Source organism: Morus notabilis, unplaced genomic scaffold (assembly GCF_000414095.1).
Source record: "Morus notabilis unplaced genomic scaffold, ASM41409v2 Scaffold1023, whole genome shotgun sequence".
Taxonomy (NCBI): domain Eukaryota; kingdom Viridiplantae; phylum Streptophyta; class Magnoliopsida; order Rosales; family Moraceae; genus Morus; species Morus notabilis.
Window position 1 is genome coordinate 35691 of NW_010365731.1, and position 17167 is coordinate 52857.

The following is a 17167-nucleotide window of genomic DNA, read 5'->3' on the forward strand; positions in this document are numbered from 1 at the left end:
TGAATTTGTTTTATGAATCACTATCCATTAGAGAATCAATGGTACTCAATGATGAAGATATAATTAGAGAGGTTAACGGGTTCTACCTGACTCTAATTATGAATTATTTATGGAGGATTTATCTATATGAATGACTATATCAAATGGACATTTCACAGTTTAGAAGTAATTAATGTCTATAATTTTGAGAGTTCAATTCCAAGTTTATAGTGGAGTAACTATTGGAATTAATAGAATTAATTAATTAAAGTGTTTAATTAATTATTAATTTTATTGGAGCTCGAAATTATAAGTCCATTAGTTCATGCGTCGTCCTTGTAATTCTACCAGACACAAAGGGCAAAATGGAAATTTTAGAATTATGGAATTCAAAAATTAAATACTCAAAAATAATTAATTGAGAATTAATTATTATTTAAATAATGTGATTATTTAAATTTGAATTTGAATCATGAACATAATTTAAATTTATCCCTTTTAAACTTATTTGATAAGTTGTTCAATTTAGAATTCAAATTAATTTAAGTTTGACTTAAATTCGAATTTGAATTTAAATTAAAATTGGACTACATGATAAATGATGATTTTCTCTTCCTTCCCTATCTGAATTGGCGCCACACACAGGGATAAGAAACCCTACACTTGGCCGGCCACATTAGGGATAAGGGAGAGGAGATTTTTTGTTCAAAATTCAAATAGGAGATAGAGATTTGATTCCTTCTAGAAGTTTGACTTCTACTCTATAAATAAGATATGATAAAAAATTACGCGTGACAATTTTTTAACATAATTCTTAAGGGGGCTGGCCGAATTCCCAAACATAGAGAGAAGGAAAAATTTTTCTCCCAAAAAATTCCACATTGTGCATGCGTTGGTGTTTGTGAAAATTCGAGTGTTTGTTCCAAGCCGATTTTGTCTTAAGTGTGCCTATACACACGTCTACGTAGATTTAAGAAATTGACGTGGAAGACTTTGGTTTTCTAAACACAAGGCTTTGGAGCAAAGATAGTTCGAGGTCAAAGAACTCAAGTTATCAACCGAGTCGGCCTTCAGGTATTTTTCCTAATTGAGTTCTTAATATATAAATTAATATGATTAATTTATTCGTGCATAAATTAATATAATCTATAGAGTATCTCAAAAGTTTTATAAAAATTTTTGTTATACTTGATCCGTCCTACCGCCACGATTCCGCATCCGAATTCGATTCGGTAACCAACAATTGGTATCAGAGCGGTCTAAAGACAATATTAATTTATGCTTCGATTATTTGATAATCAAAATTAATATATTAAATATGTGATATTTAATTATGTATGTCTGTGATGGGTAGGCATATGCATTTATAGATGTTTATTTTAATTCATGTTGATGAATGTATATATGGTGAATTTGGTCGTTAATTATATGATTCTATGGATCGGTTATATTCATTCATTATAAATTAATTGTAATTTAATTCGGGATTAGAATTATTGTAATTCTAGGATTTGGGTAGAATTAGAGTTTTGATTTTGAATCAAAAAGTGGTCTGGAAGATCAAGTTTGAAGCCTTTGAATCAGCCCCAAATCTGCCCAGAAAATTCCCAAGAATCACCCAAGAAGCAAGGCCAGCGCGCGGCCCAGCGCACGCCCAGAGCGCGCGCAGCGCACGGCCAGTGCCCAATGCGCATAGTGCGCGCGCGGCTGGCGGCCCAGATCCGATAATTGGACCCCGAACGGGCCCGAGGGTTTCTGAAACCCTCGTAATGCGTGCCGATGTACCCAGAAGAGTTTCGGACCCCAAAGAAGGTGAAATATGCCCCGAAGACAAAGAATGAAGCCGAAGAATAAAGAATTCAAGAATCAAAAACCCGTTGATGTAACGGAAGAAAATAATTATTATAATTATTTATTTATAAAATGTTCATCGAGCACTAAGGAGGGACTTGTCAAGGTCTTTTAGAGCTAGAGAAATGACTAACTTTTTGTGCTTATAATGATGCTAAGAGAGAACATTCGTATTAATCCATTCATAAAGCTATAGATAAAAATTTATTTGGACATTAACAACAATTCAATCCTTAAATTTTCTATGTTTGTTCTAATTAATTATTTCAGTACTTAATTTATTGCGTCATCAATCTTTCTGCTTAGAAAACAGAGGTTTTATCAATTATTATTACGAACATGTATTTTCAATTTTGTTAAGTCAGAGGAAAAATCTAAATATATGATAAATATATTAATGCAAAAGTTATAAACCTTCTTTTATTTGAACAATAGATTATTGAATCAAATGTACAATTTATAATTAAAGCAAATTAGATGAAGTTGTGAAACATTTCAAACTGTCCCAATTAAGAGAATACCTTAGGTTAGTGAAAAAATGATAAGCATCTAAGAATACGCTTGTCTCTAAATTTTCTACCAAATAATATGACGATGAAATTAAGGTCAATACATTATTTTCTAAGAGTCTTCATATTATTAACGTGATAAGATCTCTGAATTCGTATTAAAAATGTTCAACCCAAATGACAAGTCATGAATTATGAGATGTAAAACTATTTTAAATTGACCCGAATAAGAAAATATGTTGCGGATCAACACAATATTTCAAAAGGAGAAACTTAAAAGAATGGCGCAGTAGAAAGCTAGAAATCATGGCTAAAGGGGGAAAACATCAAAATAGAATAGAAAACAAGTATAATAGCAATATCTCCATATTCAATCCTCATTACAATAGCTAATAAGGGTAGTTATAACCCACTCACAAGACGACAATAAAATAACCACTAAAATTGTATGACACACTAAACAAATGACAAAACGCAAAGTTAAATTGACAAACTAAGACAAATGACAATGCAAACTGCAAATATATATATATATATATATATTCATGTGACTAAATTTTTCTACACAAAGTATAATTGAGATGATAATATTGAACACATTGTTGGTCAAATGAATAGGGGACCTACAAAGACAATTTTTTCTGATTGATTCATGATTGCTTTTTCAGTTAAATCATATGGACAAATTCATCAGTTGTCACTCTTGAAAGAAGTTTCTCATGAAATTTCACCATAGAGAGCAATCGTTAGATGTCTTGCTGTAAGAGGACTTCAAAACTAGTTTTGCCGTGAGAGCAACAATTTTTAGTGAATATAAGGTACCAGAATTGTAATTATCTACAAAAAATGATATTATTTTTCATGACTAAAAAGACTTTTACTCTTTTTTCCCTGCATGTGATACTTATCCGTAAAAATATTTTTGAAATTTCCATATTTTTTGTTTTGTCCTTGAGAATGTTTCTTCTTTCTTATCTTCAACACGGCTCCTTAGTAGACAAATTATTAAAGACTGTTGCAAAATCAGTAACACCCTTAAATTGTTGTCGTTTGTAATATTTATAGTCGTTCTCTAGAATTATCCACTATGGTCATAAAATAAACCACAATTGCATCCTCCTTGCTATTTCACGCCCAGTTTTGTTTTGTAATTTTTGTTTTATTCAACAAGTTATAAAACAAAAATTATAATTTTTGTCCACAAATTTTACAAAATTTCAATTTGATCCCTATTTTGAAACTTTTTGAAGTAATTAGGCTCCTATCCCAATAACACAAAAACCAAACTATGACTAGTTCTAAATAGGGTAGTCTAGAAACTGAAAAATAAAAACAAAAAAGAAAATTACACATCTTTCTATTCGATTATTCGTTTGTGCCTCACATAATTATTCACTGTTTATCATTTAATAATACATCATTCGTACAAAATATTTTCTACATAAGGAAAAGACTACATATTTAACGAGAGGATGCTACACTTTTTCTTTTCTTTTTTAAATAAATAATTATTCTTCGTTTTATTGACAATAGTTAGCGAATTTTGTCACATATAGAGCGGGTGGTCTAACGAAGTTAACATTTGGAAAATGTGAAGCACCTTTTTAATTTTTATACTTCAATTTGGTTGTTTGATGTCCCCTTTTAGAAGTACTAATTACAAAATGAAATTAATTAGTTGTGAAATTTCTATACTGAACATGAATAACATCCACTAATCCATTTTGTTTTTCTTTTCTTCATTATGTCAATGCGGATTCGGTCAATAAATCATGGACCACCTGATTACTGACAGTTGGAAATTAGAGCAAATGTAGCTCTCCATTGCATAGGAAGTGGGCAAATTCAGAAGAAGAAAAAAAACAATGTCTAACCCATAGAATAAGTTGCACTGATTTCTAGTAGTACAAGTTGTAAACACAGTAGACCCGAACTTTTTTTCTCACGACTTGTTTTCATTATATATATATATATATGGACTTTTTTCGTCCTTCCGGTAGGAGGTCCTCCAAGGTAACACTAGTTACGAAAATGTAACATGATAATTATTAAAAGTAACATCAACGTTCATCTAAAAATTATGTTACTTCTCTCCAACGTCGATATTATGTTCAATAATTGTCATGTTACTTTTTCATAACTTTGAAGGCAAAAATCAGAAACCTAAAACCCAAAATATTCAAACTAAAAATTAGACCCAAAAATCCAAATGTTCAAACTAAAAATCGCGAGGTTAGAGAGGCTTACCTCTTGATCTGATGACGAGAGACGGGCAGTCGGAGGAGGAGAAGGGAGACCAGCAACGGAGAGAGTAATCGGGCGGAGGAGAAACCAAACGAGCTCCGAACCGCCAACGGAGAGATCAACCGGCGAACGGAGAGAGAGGCCGGTGAATGGAGCCAGGGAACCTTGCTTCGAATGGCGAGGAGAGGAGAGGAACACAGAAAAAATTTTCGCAGAGGAGATGCGGAGAGATACGAGTGGAGGAGAGAGTGGAGGAGAGTGGATTCTTCTGAAATGAAAATTGATTGTAAATTTCATAATTCAGTGGGGGTAAAATTAGAAATAAAAAATTTCATTAAACACTCAAAATAGATTCCCGCATAAGCTGAAATCAGAATCAGCCTAAAGGCTGATTCTGCTTTTAGCTTCAGATTGGGGGAAAATTCTTTAAAAATCTGTTTTACCAAACAAGCTTTTAGATTTTAGATTCCCGCATAAGTGCTTTTTCTCTCCTAAAAGCAATACCAAACCCACCCATTGTGCACTTGCGATTGACCCACAACACTTCCCAACATTGTTGTTGTCCAGATTGACTTTGATTTGCTTGCAGAGAGGAAATTTCAACAAATTCTCCATTTCTTCGATGATATTATAGAGAGGTGTTTTTGGGCGGCTGATGTATAGGTTTTCTTTGAGTTTGAAGTTGTTTTTGTTTCAATATTTATTTCATTAAATCTTATTTGAAGGGTAATTTAGGTATTTTAAGGTCAAAAATTAGGTGTTGACTGAGAAGAGGTATATATTTGTCTATTAATTACAATGTTAAGGTATGTATTTGATGAGATTAAAAACCTAGGGTATACCTTTTAAATAAACCTAAAACACAAGTTACAAAATAGTAAATATCCCCAATAAGTAAATATGGGATCATGTGAGGAATAAGTCAAATGGAAACGATCAGGAGAAAAAACTAGTTCAACTAAATAAAATCATACGTAGAATATATTCAAACTTCTAAACACCTAATCTAGACTGGAAACAACCTCCCAGACTCCCAATCAGAAAGCATAACTTCACTTCAAGAAACAGACAAATTGCCACAAATTAATTATTTTCCAAACGTTTGCTATATCAATACATTAGACAGTCACAAAATGCCATTAACCAAGAAAGAGAAGAAAAGGGCAGACCCCTTCAGAAGCAAGAAAAAGAAAGGCAGAAAACAAAAATAGGGGAAAGAAAATGAACCTGAGCACGAACAAAACCGCAAAGAGCAAAGGTGGAGAACTGGCCAGTGTAGATGCCGTTCTCATCCAAATGCCCGGCGTTAATCTGGACTGAGGCATGATCCTTCGAAGTGATGAGCCTGTTGGTTGCCGAGCTGCACCCACAAACAACAATTAGCCACAATGCCTAATTTCAAAAACTTATGTATTTCACTTAAAACCCGTTTAGTTGGAGGATTCGTCATCTGATTCGAATCATGGTTCATGGTTCGCTACAGTATTTTCTCTCACAAAAAATACACGTAAATCAAAAATAGTTCTAATCTCATGATTCTAATCCATGAACCAAACGGGCTTTTAGTTTATATTATGTGCTATTTCATTATAATGTCGTCAACGTACAATACAATACAGTATAAATTTTTAAGAAAGAACAATAATGAGTACCATTTCCTAGGAATGTAAAGCTCAGTAATAACTCCCTCTTCGTTCTGCATATTGGTGTGTGAATGAATCAACCACTTCAAGAATATGTGGGACCTATTCAAACCAACAAAAATAGCATGATAAGGAAAATCAATGCACATATAGAAGGAAAGGAATTATAAACAAAAAGTCTCAATAAAGAGAAAGTACCAAAAGTATCAAAAAAACAAAACAAAAAACAAAACAAAAAAAACAAAACAAAAGCTACCAGATGGCTAAAAATATAGGAACACGGTTTTTCTCTAAATTTTTAACCATTACATCATATCAGCGTAACAATAAAATTGAACAAAATGAAGATTTGGCAGCTAAAAACTGTGTCCAAATACCAATCACTGTGGCATTTTGTTTATACCCTACCATAAATTCTCCAAGAAAATAATTGTAAGATATTCTAACACTAAGAGTACCAATCTGACCCACCAGAATGAAGAGTTTGAACAGAAAATACTCTAAAATAGCTCGGGAATAGGCCGATAAGTCCTCGCCTGTTTAAAATCCTAATTTAATAATAAAACACTACATAGATAAACATCCTAATGCTAATAATAAAGAGGCTCCTTTTACTATAAAACCTCCTAACGATAGTGCTTATTTCTAACCATTAGATCTTATCAAAATCACATAAAAAGATAGTTTTTACTCAAGATTTAACGGTTAAAAATAGAAAATTACCGGCAATTTATTTTTTCAAGACTTACCGTAGAAATATCCTAAGAAATAATGAATAATCCTGACCAAACTCAAACCAAATATAGTTAACGACCAAATAAAAGTAGAAATCCTAATTCCTAATAAAACACAAATTCTCTAATTTTTACGTCCTACATCACAATCACCCAACAATGGAAGCAACATCAGAAATTAACAAAATCGTTTCCAAATTAAACCCAACTTAAAAATATACAAAAAAGGACCAAAACTAACACAATAATGAACAAAAAGAGCAACCAGATAGTTAAAAATTAATCGCTCAAATTCTACATCACAGTAACGAACAAGCTATAACACTTTTAAAACCTGGAATCGTAAAAAACCCAAAACATAAAACAAATTTTAAAGGTGGAATCTTAAAAAATAAAAATAAAAAAATTACCAGACATCACAGGATTGAAACAACTGTTATGGATTATCAGACGAGAAGAAAATGCTCAAAAGAAAAAAAAATTAACAACCTAAAAAATAAAGCAACATTAGACGGAAATTGGATATACGAAATACCTGGAGCAAGAGGAAGAATCCTCTGTGATTCGATGTGCTCAGGCGCAGGGTAATTTTAGATCGTCAGCCAATCAGGGTTCCAGTCGTTACAACTAGTTGGACCCGTGCAGACACGTGAGGGTCCAGTTGTAAATGTCAATATAAGGGTAGGTTTTCTTAGAGATGCAACAATGGCCGGGCCCGTAGGCCGGCCCAAATCCATCTTGATACAGTGACGGGCTGGGCTGATATAGTCCGTCACTATTTAAGGCATGGTCCAGCCCATAAATATTAGTGGGATGGGCTATGCCAATATATATCGACCCATGGGCCGGCCCGACATGGCCCATGAAAAATCATGAGCCATGTTGGGTTGGGTCAGCCGTCTAGGCTCATAATGAGCCGGCCCGTGTAAGGCCCATATAGGCTCACAATGGAGGAAACCAACAAGTTCAAGATGATTGGGCTGATGACTTTGAAAATTTAGACATTTTTGATACTCCTACTAGGAGTAATACGTTGTAATCATGAACAATATTTATTTTTTATGTTTTTTTTTCTTTTTTTAAGTAATTTTTTAAACGACTTATGTATAATTATCTTAATTATACTCTTTTTTCTTTACTAAGATTTTATCCCACTGGGTTTTCCTTAGAAAGGTTTTTAATGATGCAATCGTAAATAAAATATCCATTTTCATATTTACATTGACTATTCAAATTTTTATATTTGTTAACTTGTTTAAAAATTTAAAATAAAAATAAAAAAATTGAACATTGCATGCCTAGATGGAATAGCTCATCTAAACTTATGATTGGTCTTGAATGGGTCAGCTCATTCAAGGCCCATGGCACGATCTATCCTGGCTCACGACACGACCCAATCTAGCACACGTAAAATTGGCCCGTGGTGTAGGCTGAGCCAAGGTAATTCTTATACGGGTCGGCCCGACTCAGCCCACGGCCTAAGGATAACGGGTCAGGCCAGGCTGGCTTGTTCTTGCATCTCTAGGTTTTCTTTGGATATTGAAATTACACAAAATACCTACTTTCAAATCCTTTAATCTATAAAAACCCACTTATTTTCAATATTACAGAAATGTCTACTTCTAAATAATAAGACACATGTAATGTCACATATACGCATATTCGTTATTTTAAGCATGTTCTTTATATGGTGATATTTTCATGATTTTGGGCTGATTTTTTTTTATTATAGTAGTTTTTATCGATTCATTTAAAACCATTGTCAAATTATTTTTGAAAAAAAAAAAGAAGAGGAAGAAAAAAAAAGGACGTAAAAGAAATAAAAATATGAAGCAAAAGATAAGAAAAGAAGATTTTAAGTTATTTTATTGTGTTTAGATCAATTCCATTTGATTTTGTTTAATTTATTTTTACTTAATTTGGTATGCTTTGATTTTATTTTAGTGTATTTTTGTTATATTTTATATTTTATTAAATCATTTTTAACATTTTTATTTAAACAGTACTAGAAATTTAATATAAAACCGTGTTAAAATAGACAAAATTATACTACAAATAAGCCTAAAATTAATAAGGAAATATAAAACATAATAATAATTAGTAAATAAAACTGATTTTTTTACTGTTGAATAAAAAATATAGACGGATGAGATAATCTTCTTTTATGTCTCTCTCTTTTCTCAAGCGGGTCCCACTCCTTCTCTCTTTCACACGCACTCTCTTTTCTAAGGCGGGCCCACCACTCCCCACTCTCTCTCTCTCTTTCTCTCTTCCCACACAGCTCTCTCTGCAAAAAAGCAGTGCCAAAAGAGAAAGAAAAGCAAAATAATAATAAGAATAATAATAAGCCAACGTTGGCACCCCAAAAACCCATTCTACTTTAGAGGTTGTTTGGTTAGGAGATTCGTTTCCCGATTTAAATCATGATTCATAGTTTAATACAGTATTTTTTTTCATAAAAAATACACATAAATTAAAAATGGTTATAATCACATAGTTCTAATTCATGAACCAAATGTCTGCTTAGTAATTTAGTATAGATATTTTTAGCCCGTTTAGTAATATTTTTAAAATAATTTTATTTTTAATACAAAAGTGAAAATAAAATTATTTTGAAAATCATTCTAAAACTAATTCTGAAATTGCGTTTGGTTGGTCTTTTAAGAGATCGTTTTGAGTATAATAAAGAAATAAAATCGTGTTTGGTTATATTTATGAAATTTTGTTTCAAGTACATACAATTAATAATATTAAATTAATGTATTAAATAATTAATAATTGATAATCACTTAGCAAATAAAAATTAATTGAATAATAATAGATATATTATAATTAATGAGTACATTAATAATTAAACTATGCTAAATAATTAAAAAAATTAGTAATTAATAATTAGTTATAAGTAATTAAAGAAAAAATAATTAGTATATAAATAAAATATTAATATTTTATTTACTATTTAAATAATTAACTTTTAGTTACATAATTAAATAATTAATTAATTAGTTACTTGTTGGGAATAGTATCTTAGAAGCATGAGATGTAATAGGATATTTATTATTTATTTAATAAAAGAGTTTATTCATTATTTTATGTGCATATATTTATGAATATCAATGAAAATTCCATGATTATTTATGTGACATTAAACATTACATATAAGTGTTATATATGAGAGGATAATGTTTTAGGATAATAATCGAAACGATGTTCGTAATAAATTTAATTAAAGTTCATAATCTTTAATTAAAACATTATTAATACATGTCATTCCCATTTAGAATGGAACGGTGTTATCCGCACTGTTAATATGACGATGTATTGAATGAGTGTATTTCGCATAATGAGATTATGTGGAACAGGGACACAGACACGATATGAATTTCTGATAATTTCTGTTAAGTATAGAAATTTTAATTGAGTGTACCGATGGTCATATATAGAATGATCTTAATCATGAGTTCTTAATAGACTCCTATTTATGTATTTGTGTCTTTTGATTTACTCGGTACAGATTCTGAGATTCTGAATCCTATTCCTTGTATTTTGGAGACATGATGAAGTAGGTAGCCGGGAATGTTATTATACGAGATGGAATTCATGAATTTGTTTTATGAATCACTGTTCATTAGAGAATCAATGGTACTCAAGGATAAAGATGTAATTAGAGAGGTTAACGGATTTTACCAAACTCTAATTATGAATTATTTATCGATGATTGATCTATATGCAGTGACTACATCACATGGACACTTCACGGTTTAGAAGTAATTTATATCTATAATTATGAGAGTGCAATTCCAAGTTTATAGTGTAGTAACTATTGGAATTAATAAGATTAATTAATTAATTAAAGTGTTTAATTAATTATTAATTTTATTATAGCTCGAAATTATAGGTCCATGAGTCCCCGCATCATCCTTATAATTCTATAAGACACTAAGGGCAAAATGAGAATTTTAGAATTATAGAATTCTAAAATTAAACACTCAAGGATAATTAATTGAGAATTTTTAATTCGAGTTGAGATGTGATTTTATGTGAGAATTTTTTACTGTAATAAAAAAATTAAATGTGATTATTTGTAAAAACTTTTTATTGTAAAAAACTTCAAATTCTAAACTCAAATAAACGAAATGAACAGAACCTTAAAATCAAAAGTACCATGTGCGTTGCTTCTCAAGAAGCTATAAAAACAGCTTAAAATTGTTGAAGAAGCACTTTAGTTTACTTCTTACCAAACGTCAAAAACAGCTTAAGTTGGACAAAAAAGTGCTTTTAGGGGTCCTTTCTCGAAATCTATGGGATCGATTGAACAGAGGCCATATGGGCCAAAATTGCACGGGTGCATGGGATTTCCCCCTTGATCTGCTTGCCACCTGGAATCCATGTTGATGAGGACTCCAAATTGAGGTTGCCGACCGACCTTTCACCTCCATGACCGTTGCACCCTTCGTTGAAATTGGAAGACTTAATAGTTGTTGAAAATCTCCACTGAATCCGTTCATCCTGATTCTTCCTCCTGAACGTTTGCCTCGCTCCACGAAATTAACGCCGTTCTCTTCAATTTCATGAACTTCCTTGTCTCGGTTGGCAGGTTTGGCATATTCTTCAATACTTCCAAACATCAAACCTCATGTTCTGCCGACCGATTGAAGCTGGATGTTGTCCAGGTTGAAAAGACCTAGATGAATCCTTTCACCTTGACATGGGACCTCCAGAATAGGCGACATATTTTGCTATAATCCTAAGTGGTCATGTTTTTCCTTTCAAGAAAGAAATTGGTTATGTTTTTGTGTTGTTGTTTCTTTTCAAAAAGAAAAAGAAAGTTAGAGTTTAAAATGCCTGCAAATAATCAAAACAAGTTATTGAAGGAATACTATATATGAAATCCGTTTTCATTTTCCCCCTTTCATTTTCTCTCTTCGTTCTTCACTCTCTTCTCCGACTGCCCTCTTCTCTCCCCATCTCATTCTCTCTCCCCCTCTCTCTCTCCTCAACCTCGTTTCTCTCTCTATCTGTCGCCTCTTCCTCTTCTCTCTCCTCTCTCTGTGTTCGCGACTGGTTGCACTCAGCTGTAATTTTCTGGTTTTAGATGGGGAAAAAATGAACGAGTCGCAGCCCTGACGAGCCCCACCCCCGCGCGACTCATCTCCGGCGAGCCCAGATCTGCAGCCACCGATCCCACCCGTGCGACGCACCTCCTGAACTCAGAATTTGATTTTGAGATATTAATCTGTTTGGTTTCATTGAATAACTAGAAATGTTTGGTTTTGATATGTGATTTTAATTTTAATTTTGGTAGATCTGGGTTTTTGATGAAGGGGAAGAAGCTGTTTGATTATTGTGATAGATCGATTTGTTTGGTTATTGGTTTTAAGTTTTTTTTCAATTGTTTGGTTATTGATGGAATACTATATTTCTTTAGTGCTATATAAAAAAATTCAGCGTCATATTATTTTATTTCTTTAAACACAGGAAAGAGGATAAAGACTAAGGCGTCGCTTCTACATTCCTGTTCGTACTTGAGTGTGGCTGGGTGACCTGCAGGGCTATATAAACGTTCAATTATATTGGTCTCTAATGTACAAATTAAGGTCATATAAACCGTCTGGTATCAATTTTCTTAGAGACCTGGCAAGTTGAGCTAAGATCTTGGGGAAAAGCGGTGGGTTGAACTTCATTTTCAGGGTCAATGGGTGAGCAGAAGGAAAGAAGGCACAGAATCCTGATGGTCTCTGATTTTTTCTACCCCAACTTTGGTGGTGTTGAGAATCACATTTACTATCTCTCTCAATGCCTTCTGAAGCTTGGTCATAAGGTAATTAAAAGAGTACAGTCATGTTATCAGATTTCTACGTTTTTACATCTACATATTGTATATATGCATTTGTTCTTATTGGAGAAAGAAACTTTTGGATTTGTAACTGTATGAGTTTTGTTTTAATGTATGCGTTTTCCTGTTGTTTGTTTATTTTTTTCCCTAATATGTATTGTTTTTTCTTGAGGACATCAGGACATCCTGTCCTCTTTTCTCTTGTAATTGATTTTTATTGTCAATGAAGGGATGTTTCTTGTGGATAAAAAGAGTTTCTAATTTTTCTATCCACTTTAACTTGATTTCCACAAACCAAATGGATACAATATTTTGCCATCCGCCTTGTAATGAGTGCATAATTAACCCTTTCCAGTTGATAGCTATTAAATTTCTTAGAACCTTGTAGGTGGTGGTAGTGACTCATGCTTATGGAAACCGATCCGGGGTGAGATATATGACAGGAGGGCTGAAAGTTTACTATTTACCATGGAAGCCCTTTCTTATGCAGAATACATTACCAACCTTCTATGGAACACTTCCAATTATAAGGACTATCCTTATCCGAGAAAAAATATCATTGGTGCATGGGCATCAGGCCTTCTCAACACTTTGTCATGAAGCTTTGATGCACGCACGTACAATGGGGTATAAGGTTGTGTTTACTGATCATTCACTCTATGGTTTTGCTGATGTGGGTAGCATCCACATGAACAAAGTATTGCAGTTCACTCTCTCGGATGTAAATCAAACTATTTGTGTTTCTCATACGAGCAAGGAAAACACTGTTCTACGGTCTGGTTTGCCGCCGGAAAAGGTCTTTGTGATACCTAATGCTGTTGACACAGCTATGTTCAAGCCTGCTGCAAAGAGACCTAGAGGTAATGAAATTGTTATCGTTGTTATAAGTAGACTGGTCTACAGAAAGGGCGCAGATCTGCTTGTTGAAGTCATCCCAGAAGTTTGTCGTCTATATCCTTATGTGAGTGTTTTGTGCACCATTTTTCATACTGTCATTCATGATTTATTGGCCTTATACTGGCTTCTGTAGTCTTAATTTAACATAAGTATCTTTTCTGTATCCTTGTGTTATTTTGTTTTGGTTTGAGGATTTCTCATCCTCTCTTCCTTGTAATTGATTCACCATCAATGACAAGGCTTTTGCTTATAAAAAAAAATATATATATATATATATCCTTGTGTTATTTATTGTTATATATATATATATATATAGTCAATTGATGTCAATAGTTGGTAACGAACCCAAGGATGTTATAGTATTTTTGTCAATTTAAGCAAGTTACTTTTCCACAAAATTGTTTTAACAATTGATTGAGATCGATTAGAAAGCTCTATACCAATTTGATAAAATAGCTCCTAATGATCATGTTGAAAATGCCAAGTATCATAAGCTAGTGAATAGCATTACTTATTCTTATACCTTATCTCCTTGTAGTTGCAGCATTCTGTGTCTGTATATCCAGTTTTACTTCTATGTCTTATTTGTTCAGTTGAAACATAATGTTGTTAAATGAGATTGTGGTAATTATCATCTCATTCAGAAATCTGTGATAAGGTTCGTTTTATAATTGGAGGAGATGGACCTAAACGTGTGCGGTTGGAAGAGATGAGGGAAAAGCATTTCCTTCAAGATCGAGTTGAAATGTTGGGTGCTGTTCCACATGCTCAAGTGCGGTCAGTCCTTATTTCTGGCCATATTTTTTTAAACAGGTACTTTGTTGTAGAATGTCTTTCAAGTTTGTTTGAAACTTCAAACAAAAAGGTCACCTTTGTTGTAACTTTATCTAATATGGTTTAACCCTACTGGTAGTTCTTTGACAGAGGCCTTTTGCATAGCTATATTGGAAGCTGCTAGTTGTGGATTATTAACTGTCAGTACACGTGTAGGAGGTGTTCCAGAGGTATGTATAGCTAGAAATCTCTCCTCTAACTGTTTGTCAATTTTATATTTAGTCCATTGCTTGATCACATCAAGTAGTGGCATGCCCCGGATTTCTATATATTCATTTTAACTCGGGTAATGTGTGGCTGGCTGTAGGTTCTGCCCGATGACATTATTGTACTTGCAAAACCAGATCCTAGTCATATGGTTCAAGCAATCAAAAAGGCAATATCTATACTTCCTATGATTGATCCACAAGTGATGCACAACCGTGTATGTATATTCTTCTAAATATATCATTTTTGTGAAAATTGACTCCTTGAAAAGTGCTCAAGTGTTATCTTTTTTGCTTCCATGACTACTTTTAGATGAAGGAACTCTACGATTGGCATGATGTTGCCAAAAGGACCGAGATCGTGTACGACTGTGCTTTGAATTGTGCAAATCAAAGTCTTCTGCAAAGACTCTCCCGGTATGCTATTGAAGTTAATAACTATCTCAGTATACGCTGAAATACATGGTTGTTGTGGCATCCTTCTTGCAAAATTGATCAGTTGTCTATAAAGTAGGAATCATTTTTCATTCTAACCTTTCTTGCCACTGGTATAATTGGGTTCTAAACTTGGACTACAGCAGCTATGAAAATAGTGGAGAGGTGATTGCTTTGTTTATTCAAAATCTGGAAGCTATATCTTCTTCCCATGTCATTTTTTTTTCTTCATAGTTGTGGAGAACCATAATTGGAACCTCCGTGTGTCGTTCGCTTAATAAATATCTTGGCAATTCGGCAGCCCCTTAATTTTCTTGGTTTTCACTGTGAGTTTTTCTGGGTTGAATGTCATATTTTTTGGTTGTGAATTTCAACTCGTTTCCATTTTCAATCAAACATTGTGTCGCTTAGTTTCCTGAGCTATTGAATCGATTATTGCTGTAGAGATTACTAAGTTTTAGAGGATGTGGAGACACGTCAAGTATTTCTGATTGCATAATTTCTTTCTCAGGTATCTTTCATGCGGAGCATGGGCAGGCAAGCTTTTTTGCTTTGTCATGATTATTGATTTATTGTTATGGCATCTACTGCAATTATGGCAGGTGAGTTTAGTGCTTCTATATACCCACTTTAGCTTTCTAGTTTCTACTGTCTTGTCATTCCTTGAGCAATCTCTCGTTCCTTTTTCATTAGCCAGCAGAGGATATAGAGGAGGTGCCCGATTTTACTCTACCATGTGATGAAGGCTGAGTACAAGGGCTTGAGACGATTGATTTTCATATTCGAATTACTTCTGATATATAAATTCACAAACTAGTGTTGATATAATGAAATCAAAGGTTTTACAGTGAATTTTATTCTCAACGCATCTCAACAAATAGTCAATACATGGAAGATGAATGTCGTGCAGCTTGTACCGTTGTTTGTTTGAAAATATACAGACTAGTTCATTTACAAGTTTGCTTTTAGAAAAAGAAAATGTTTATTATAAGTGTGCCAAATTTGGCAACAAAAGATTGTGGATTGTCGGAGATCATTCATAAGTTGTTTTTGGCAGGACAATTGGTTGGGGTACTCCGTTTGCTAATACGTTGGGATCCTTACTGGTAATGCTTGTAATTATTTCTGACATTAATGGAAAGGAGATGCTTGTGTGGAGAAGATTTGGCTTAGAAATATTCCTTCTAAATGATCGCTCTTGTTTTGGAAGCTACTTCACACACACATAGCATAGTGCCTTTAAAAAAGTTGTTTTTCCTTGTGTCATCCGCATAGCTTAGCCTTTGAGGTTGTGCTTACGGGAAACATTTTTGGTCATTCATTCGAGTATTGTGCCTAACATGGCATTATGGCGGACTGGTAACTGTTACGTGACGAGATAACTAGTAACTACCTTATCCTTCAACGTCAGTTTGTCAGAAAGAGTGATGGAAGAAACTATGGAACCTCAAAAATTCCTAGGACTCTTCTACGTTTGATTGGAGAGCATGTGATGATGTTTATTTCCACGGGTATTGCATTCTATGGAAGGAAAATTGTAACGACCCTCTTCTACTCACTCTTGGGAAGTTTCAACACCAGGATTTTGGTCACCAATGCCCCTGTACTTTCTGTATTTAACAAGTTGGCCTTGCATTTTTAAGTTTGTCAATTCCCTTCTAAATATACAAATCTTTGACAATCTCTCTAATTGAAAACATCATATGCCCGCTTTTAAAAGAGCATGGCTAGAAGTTAACAAAAAAAAAGTAATGTTAAGGATACCAACTCTAATGTTATGTACATGACATAGAGTTATTATTTTATTTATAAATGTAATATCTTATCATTAATTAACGTGATAATATTTTAAATATTCATCAATATAAAAATGACAACGCACATATCATATTAGTTGGCATATAAAGTTTGTGTCCCTAACATTAAAAGTAATGTTAAGGATACCAACTCTAATTTTATGTACTAATTGATATGACATAGAGTTATTATTTTATTTGTA

General features: G+C 33.1%; 2 protein-coding genes across 5 annotated transcripts; one reads left to right on the top strand and one right to left on the bottom strand.

The window, feature by feature from the left end:
• Positions 1-4048: 4048 nt before the first annotated feature.
• LOC21392567 (40S ribosomal protein S21-2) lies at positions 4049-7446 on the bottom strand. 2 transcript variants are annotated; one of them, XM_024172500.1, is made up of 5 exons: positions 7371-7446; positions 6236-6328; positions 5811-5943; positions 4587-4848; positions 4049-4502 (listed from the first exon to the last, which is right to left on the bottom strand). In XM_024172500.1, the coding sequence occupies exons 2-4, from the start codon at positions 6283-6285 to the stop codon at positions 4702-4704; spliced, it is 330 nt and encodes a 109-aa protein (XP_024028268.1). In that variant the 5' UTR covers positions 6286-6328; positions 7371-7446; the 3' UTR covers positions 4049-4502; positions 4587-4701. The 2 variants fall into 2 exon arrangements, with proteins under 2 accessions (XP_024028268.1, XP_024028267.1); XM_024172499.1 differs by having other exon boundaries at positions 4050-4502; positions 4587-4851.
• A 3753-nt stretch (positions 7447-11199) lies between these two features.
• On the top strand, positions 11200-16796 carry LOC21392568 (phosphatidylinositol N-acetylglucosaminyltransferase subunit A). Of its 3 annotated transcripts, none has more exons than XM_024172491.1 (9): positions 11200-11557; positions 12439-12781; positions 13185-13757; positions 14352-14506; positions 14607-14697; positions 14835-14951; positions 15047-15150; positions 15680-15770; positions 15862-16219. In XM_024172491.1, the coding sequence occupies exons 2-9, from the start codon at positions 12656-12658 to the stop codon at positions 15916-15918; spliced, it is 1314 nt and encodes a 437-aa protein (XP_024028259.1). In that variant the 5' UTR covers positions 11200-11557; positions 12439-12655; the 3' UTR covers positions 15919-16219. The 3 variants fall into 3 exon arrangements, with proteins under 3 accessions (XP_024028259.1, XP_024028260.1, XP_024028261.1); XM_024172492.1 differs by lacking the exon at positions 11200-11557 and adding an exon at positions 11945-12150; XM_024172493.1 differs by lacking the exons at positions 11200-11557; positions 15862-16219 and adding an exon at positions 16226-16796 and having other exon boundaries at positions 12290-12781.
• The last annotated feature ends 371 nt before the right edge of the window (positions 16797-17167 follow it).